Source organism: Vigna radiata, chromosome 6, assembly GCF_000741045.1.
Source record: "Vigna radiata var. radiata cultivar VC1973A chromosome 6, Vradiata_ver6, whole genome shotgun sequence".
Classification (NCBI taxonomy): Eukaryota; Viridiplantae; Streptophyta; class Magnoliopsida; order Fabales; family Fabaceae; genus Vigna; species Vigna radiata.
In genome coordinates this window covers 28,649,975-28,658,016 of record NC_028356.1, presented here as the reverse complement: position 1 = coordinate 28,658,016, position 8,042 = coordinate 28,649,975, and the positions used below count along the sequence as shown (strand labels likewise).

Below are 8,042 nucleotides of genomic sequence, written 5' to 3'. Positions count from 1 at the left end.
CTAATAGTCAAGGGTAGTATGTAAGAGAGAGTGGAATAGATGAAATTGCTAGTACCCAACAACATTCATCCATCCATTCTTTTCGTTTGTTAATTGAATCAACTTTATTTTTGCATGTTAATATTTTTATCCTCAAATACAATTTATTAATTTTTATTTCTTAAGTCTTATTATTTTAATTCACGCGCATGAGGAAGCCATACGAGTCTCTTGGGAAAACGATACTTGGTCTTACCATTTATATTACTTGTACGATTTGGTACACTTGCCAATTTGTCAACAGTGTTGAAACTGAGTCATCCTATTTCCAACATTACCTTTTTTTAAACATGAAACAACACTTCTTTAGTACCCCCCATCTCCCAAAATGAGATTGACATACAACTAATTCATCCTTAAGCTTATGTCCTAAACCATCCAAAGGAAACAATTCAAATTGACTTTGACTTTGGATCATTTAACCACCGTGAGGCACATCACACACCATAGTAGTCTTCTACTAATTAAAGTTGTCACAAAACCACCTTTTCAAATTCCAACTCACACGTAGACAAACCAACTCGTTTACATGTGCATGAAACACAAAGGAGTGTGTTGCCCCCAACCAAACCAAAACGCTTAACACAACCATGATTTATATAACATACATGTTGAATGAGACCATTTGTATTAACAACTTCAACATCAGATATTGCCAACACTCTTCCAACTACTTCTCATGTTTCCTCTCCTTTTCCTTTCCTTTCTCCTTCGATTGTGTTCTGACATAATTAGTTGCCTTTCCTTACGAGAATAATCTTAATTATGTGCTTCTTCCTCTGGAACTTGAAACCATATACCTCATGTTCAAGGTCAAACATTTCTGATATGTGATCCATTTAACTTATAATATTCTTTCTACTATTGACTTTATTTGTCGAGATGTAGAACCAAGTTGATTTCTCAAACCTTGCTACACAAAATCACATCGATATGCCCCTTATTTCGACCTCTGAACTTAAATCCTCTCACAAAATTTTGTGAAATTCGATCCGAAGAACGTATTATTGAAGCTCCCTCAATCTAAAGCGTAGCTTCTAAACACCAACATCTTTTCCCACCATTTGAGAGCCAAAACTAGAATTTTCTAACTCACCAAACTCCAACACGCTACATCTCCATATCTCAAAGGCCTTATCCAATTCTTATAAAGGGAAGCAGGTCAAGTTATCCTTGAATGCATTCCTATACAAAATTGAAACTACAACTCTACTCTGCCTCCGACAAACTCAACTTTTTATTTCCATAAAGCTTCATAATTAAGGAACAAAACGATCTTTGATATAGTCTTGAGTGTGCACCTTTATTACTCTTTTCAAGAAATTTTTTGTTCTTAATACTTCCACTTAGATACATAATATCTATAATTTAAAGTTAAACTTTTAAACTATCCAAGGCACAACAAACCCACAACCCTCAAGACATCCTAAGGATGAACTACTCTTATACTGAAATGTAACATCCTAATTTTCCCAGCTTACAACTGATAAAATAAAACATTATAAGATTAATAAATAAAATAGATTGTCTCAACATATAAATATGGTATTAATACAACTATCTATTGTTCTTCTACTCACACCAATAACGTGATCATTGCAAAGGAAAGAAACACACAAACAAAACAACACAAAAGAAAGGTTAAACTAATGTGTAGAAAGAGTTTTCATAAAATAAACATAGAAATATTATCATATATCACTCATTCATAAAAACAACCATATAACATATGAAGACTCTTACTAGACTCAATTATCTAGATACATATATTGATATTAGACTTTGGCGAGTTATGCATTTGCGGTGACCTCTACTACTATGTAAAGTCATGGCCTATGGGTTTTATCCTACCATACACAAGGTTAGTCCATTAATATCTTTAGCCAAGGTAAAATCTTTCTCTACTTGAGATTAAATGGTTATTAGAACGAAAAGATAGCTCTCAATAGTAAATCCAAGAATCAATATATACATTAATAAAACGCCACCATAAAATCTTTCCATGAGATCCATGAAATTAAGCCAAACACATATAAGGCTCATTGATGAGTCGATATTTTATTGATTTCACTTAGTTTATTGTGCTAGAATTAATCAAGGAATTGTGCTTAATTGTTCGGTATTTTCCAGTTTTTCCTAATTATGCTTAATTTGACCGAAAATTCTAATTTTAATTAATTTGAATTTTCTGAGCTAATTATTTGCATTATTATTTTCAGGGGAAATTTTGGAAACACAATTTGGAACATTTGGAGATTAAATGCGGTGCTTCAAGTGGAAAAAGTGGGGTGCACACAACAGCTAGTCTAGTTTGGATAAAGCATTTCAAATAAAAAAAAATGGTACATGGACTACATATTAAAAAACACGTGCAGCACATATATATAAAAAAAAAAGAGAAGCTGATTTAAGAAGCCACGATCTATTGGGTTTTGCGATCCAGCACACTGCTGCAACACGCTGGCAGCAAGCAAGGAATCATGGAGGTGTGCCCAGCGAGTCTACCACGGTCCAGGAAAGTTGCACATTAAATTGGAAAGCTGGAACAAAAACAAAAGAAGTGCACAGCAGCTTGGTGATTTAACTTGAAGTTATGTAAGCTGCCACCGTGGAGTTCAATTGGAAAAGAAAAGAAATGTCCAGCAGAAGGGCCCATGTGCAATGGAATTGGCAATGTCCAACTGCTTCACACGGTGCATACAGCATTAGCTTCGGTCCAGCTGCCAAATCTCACGGTTAATGCTTAAGAAAAGAGCAGCCTTAACACGTGAAAGAGAGGTGCAGATGGTAAAGCTTCAGCTAGGCTTCACAACACGTTATTTTCATTGCAAGGAATGATGGAGGTGTATCCAGTAGGTCCACGGCCCGGCTATAGGGAATTATGTTCAGCTTTCTTCATCCATGCTGAGGAGGACACTGTTACATTGGGTGGAACGTATTGTGTGCTGCAGCAGCCGTCACACTACACTTTTCTTTTTGGTAGCATATGGTCATGGAGGGATATGGATAGCTAACGGTGCAACAGCCACAGGATCTTTTTTTCTTTGCTTTTAGAAAGTGAACCTGATTCATCTTTGTTGGAGAGGAGTGACGTATTTTATTTTCATTCTATTGCAATGTGCTGATTTCATATGCGGTCATTTTTACTTTGTTTTTCCTTTAGATTTGCATCCACGTATTTTCTTTACTTTTAGGTAGCTGGAGGTGCAGGTGGTGAGTTTTATCACACACGGTCACATTCAGAGTTGTGGTGAGCACACGGTCAAGAGAGCAATTTTGTTCACTTTAGTGGAAGCTAGAATGCTTGAGATGATGGGACGTTGGCAGCCAGCAACTTTTCCATTATTCCTTTGAGGTAGAGAAGGCTAGCTTGATTAGATAGGATAGGTGTACGGTAGTTAAGTTTGAGAGAAGAAATCTGGTTTATTCCTTGAGTCCAGTGGTTTATTTGTTTAGAAGAATGTTCATTCATTGCTTAGAGGAATGTGTGTGACCAGCGATGATGTTCAGGAAACTTTACTTTTAGTTTTGGTTTTAAATTGAAGAAAACATATGTCACTTCTAGGAATAGGCATTAGGCTGCACGTTAGTTTTCTTTTAATAAAAAAAGAAAGATGCTGATAGCAAGGAATGAGGCACGGTTGTCGAACCTAGTTTTTATGGATTATTCAACTTCAATTTACTTTGGAAGAGCCGCTGCAACAAGGGTTCCTTTTATTTACAATTACCTTTAATTTGGTGTGCACATGTGGATGTCCAGGGAAGAAAAGAATTTATTCAATTTTGCCTTTAGCAAATGGGAAACGCTTGGTTTTCTTTTAGAAGAACATGTCACGGTCAAAGTTCATGAATTGGAGCAGGTCACGGCCAAGGTTTGTAGGCTATTGCAATTTCAATTTCATTAGTAGATGCATTGATCATATAAATTGCTAGTAGGAGTTTGTGTTATTTATTTTTTGTGTTTTAAATTAATTTGCGTTATAGGATTAGTTGTTTTTAATTTCTTTAATTTACTTTTGCATTTAATTTAATTTAACTGTGTTTAGATATTTGTTTAGTCTAGTATTTGGTTTAGTATTTTCACTCTCTAGACTCGATTTTAAAAAAATAACTGCAACCAGACCAGAGCTCCAAATGCTACGTTTTATATATCAAATGAAAGATAATTGAGTCTACTTTCCAGGAAAAAAAACCTCATCTCATTTAGAGCTCTGTAGAAAAAGTTATGGTTAAAACATTGAGCAAAGGTCAGAGCTGCCTAATTCCAGCGTGAATTTTCGTTTTTACTATTTTAATTTCATTTTCATGCATGGTGAAACCTTTTCAAACCCCCCACATTGTGTTAGACCTGATTCTGAACCGCAGTTGGTCCTTGAGAGATGACCTAGGGGTCACTCCCTAGCTATACTGCATTCCTAAATTGCAATCAAATTTGTATGGGCCGCGACACTCATCACTCATATCCATTAACAAGCTCATCATCATCACCATTTCATACGTAATTATTCGCATGCATATTTATCAATGAATGTATAAACCATTCTTAGAATATCTTCATCAATCAACAATTATTTTAACATTCACTAAATCATACATATATAAACAACATAATAATCTTAAATATACAAAAAGTTCGTTGTGAATTCATTTCAATTAGTCAAAGAAAAAGATAATTCAAACACAAACATTGGCACTCAAAAGTGACACTTAGGGCCAGACCTTTCACAAAAAATGACGCTCAACGATAGTCATGGTGTTCAACACCGTTCTTCTCGCAAAAAAGGTACACTCAGTGACACTTTTTGACATTCAACGTCTTGGAGTTAAAATGTTCCAGACCTATAATACAATGATTATGCTCAGTGACACCCTAATGATGCTCAACACAAACCATTTGCAAAACTGAAATGCTCAACATCATCTCAACACCGCTCAGTATCCCATTCACAAAATGGGATATTCAACATCACCATAAGGTTGTTGAATGCTATACTAAATATTAAATCCATATTTTGTACTCTTTAAAAAAAATTGTATATATTCAATTGATTAAATGAATATATTTTTCTCATTAAATAAATTCAAATAGTTTTACATACTATTTAAAAAATTATTGAGATTATAACTCTCTTAAATAAAAAAAGAGAAAAAAAAAAGTAAACTCCAAACATACCAAATATATCAATCAAAATTGTCAATTCTTTAAAGGAAAATGATATTTTAACACCATTTTTTTGACACTATTTTGACATTGCATACGTGTCAAAATGTGATTAGACGATTTCAAATTAAAAAAGTTGAGACAGGAGTATGTTTGGAAGAAAAAAACCAAAGTTTATTTTTTCAATTTGAAATCGTCCAACCACATTTTGATACGTGTACAGTGTCAAAATTGTGTCAAAATTTTATTTTCCTTCTTCAAAATTCCACTTACCAAACTTTTGAATTTCTTCCTCGATTTTCTGGCCCATAACCTGAACTGCTACACGGTACTTCGTAACCAGTTCCTCAAGCTCCAACCCTTGCACAGGATCAACGACAAAGGACCATTCCAACATACATCCATTTGACTCATCATCATTATCGCTCAGGACCTTCATCGTAGATTCATACGAATTGTACCCAATGTTGCTCTCCACTATCTCATACTTGAGCCAGAAGTCAACATCATCAACGGCAATCAGCCTCTCCTTAGACCAGCTCACACTTTCTGGACCGTTGGATGGGATGGAGAACCCGGCGCAGTATCTTATGCAGCCGGGATCACCGTTAGATCCGTGAAGTCCGTAGCAAGTGACGAGCGTGGGGAAGAGCTTGTGGATATTGAAGAAGTCTTTCACCAGAGGCCAAGCTTGTGCTTTGGTGACGTTTCGCACCCTCGCTGATACCTTGCCTTCCCATCTATGGTGATGATGGGAATCTTGCTCCATTTCGGTGGAAAGCAACAAAGCGAAGAACAATGAAAAGAAGATCACTTGACATTTTGGGTTTTGTTTATAAATAACTATTGAAAACAGATGCGCTTAGGCGTACATGTGTATTTACTTTTTTTTTTATATAAAATAAAAAGTTCATGAAAACTTAAAAAATAAAATATATTAGTAAAGGATTAAATTAATAAGAATAATGTATACTAAAACAACAGTTATAAAAAGCTATAATAACAAATTAAAAAAATATTTAATTTTTTTAAATAATAAAATGAATTATATTAATAAAAGATAAAATAGTCTAAAAATGATGTATACTAAATTAACGGTTACACATGAACGAATCCTTTCAATTGTTATAGATAATACACTTTTTATACATAATATAAAAACTTACGGATAAGATTAGTTATATTTTTAGAAGTTCTTAAAAATTAATGGTGTTTTATTGACTATGATTTAAAATAATAAGAAATTGAATATCTAATTGCCTAGATGTTAGATTAAAAAAAATGTAGAAATGAGTATTTTTACAAGGTCGAAGATATCTTATAAAGATATCTTCAAAACTTTTCATGCGCACTTAAAACTATCACTTTATGCTTTTAAGCTGAAATATTCTAGGTACTCATCTCTCCAAAGTTTACATGGGTGTATTTGTACAAGATACTCTGACACTCAAGTTAACCAACTCCATCAGACAATATTGAAATTGATAATAATGGAATGCCATTAATTTACCACATATGTTGTGCTTTTTATATTATTTTTATGGGATTTTACCTACATGGGCATGATCTGTGACTAATTACCTTGGTTAACTTTTTCTAATATTATACCAATATGTTTTAGTCTTTGATTTAACTTAATCTCATTTTGTCAATGTTAAAGAAGTGACTGATATTGTACCACTCTAAGAAGGTATACTTAGGTCAAGCACATCTCAGCCCAGGTGACTGAGATGTATAAAACATGTATAATACCCTAGCCCCCCACAATTAACAGGACATGTTTAAGTCTTTATGCTACCGCCATGATATCGGTCTTGGTTTATTTAGTATGTATAAAGAAAATTTGTATTTTTTTAGGTTGTCTCACCCTATATGTATAGTAGCCCCCTAGTCTAGAGAAGTGTACACTAGTACAAAAACAACCTATTACGTCGTTTATTTTTGGCCTTTAACGACGCATTTGCTAGCGACATTATAGCCAGTGATGCAAATTTACGTCGAATAATATCGGGTGACGTTAATCGAACACCTTTACGTCGAATGCGAATGTAATTGACGTAAAGTTAACGTCTATTATGTAGATCGACATTAAGGTACGTCGTTCAGAATAGAGCTTGACGTCCAATATTTGAATAAATATTTATTTTTAAAGAAAGATTTTTCGTCCAATGATCGGGGGAACTGACGTAATGTTGACGGCGGTGTGGAGGATATTTGACGTAATATTCACGTCGAAGGGGAAATATAACGTCAATTTTTGAATAAATATTTAAATTTAAGGAACATTTGACGTCAGTTAAAAGGTGAATGATGTAAGGTTAACGTCGAACAAGTATATAGTCGACATTACTATCACTAAGTCATAGGGTCTCATTGTGTTATCATCGTTATCCACTGCATTATATTAACGTCACTCATCGCCTTGAGGGACGTCAAGATACATATATTAACGTCGGACAATGTATAATTTGACGTTATCATCAATGTTTTTTTATTAAATTCTGTTCGTTTTAGCTTATTTAACCAAACCTGAAATGCATAAACCAATTTTCCAATTCCTAAATGCACAGAATTAATTAATTTAAACCATGATATCATCAATTCATGCTATCATCAAAACTTAAAAGAACCCACTTTTCCATTCATCTATTCTAATTAATCTATTGACAATATACATTTATTCACAGTTAAGAAGCTAGACGAGTAAGCAAATGTTACTATCATGAAAGGAAAAACCTTAAATTATAGCTATTTAAAATGTTTATTCAACAAATATCATGCCCATTCCTCTCTTATCGTATTTATTACTTCATTTGACAATGGAGAGGTATCGTTGAATTGC

General features: G+C 33.9%; 1 protein-coding gene across 2 annotated transcripts in view; it reads right to left on the bottom strand.

The window, feature by feature from the left end:
• The window catches only part of LOC106764408 (lachrymatory-factor synthase-like), a 29,627-nt gene extending 23,603 nt beyond the window's left edge, over positions 1 to 6,024 (bottom strand). Inside the window, exons 1-2 of one of the 2 annotated variants that reach the window (XM_014648694.2) lie at positions 5,474 to 6,022; positions 4,594 to 4,878 (exon numbers count right to left, since the gene is read on the bottom strand). In XM_014648694.2, coding sequence (XP_014504180.1) covers positions 4,829 to 4,878; positions 5,474 to 5,969 — 546 coding nt within the window. In that variant the 5' untranslated portion in view covers positions 5,970 to 6,022 and the 3' untranslated portion in view covers positions 4,594 to 4,828. Of the gene's footprint in view, positions 1 to 4,593; positions 4,879 to 5,473 lie in introns of those variants that run through there. The other variant, XM_022782364.1, reaches the window with a different exon arrangement.
• Positions 6,025 to 8,042: the final 2,018 nt, after the last annotated feature.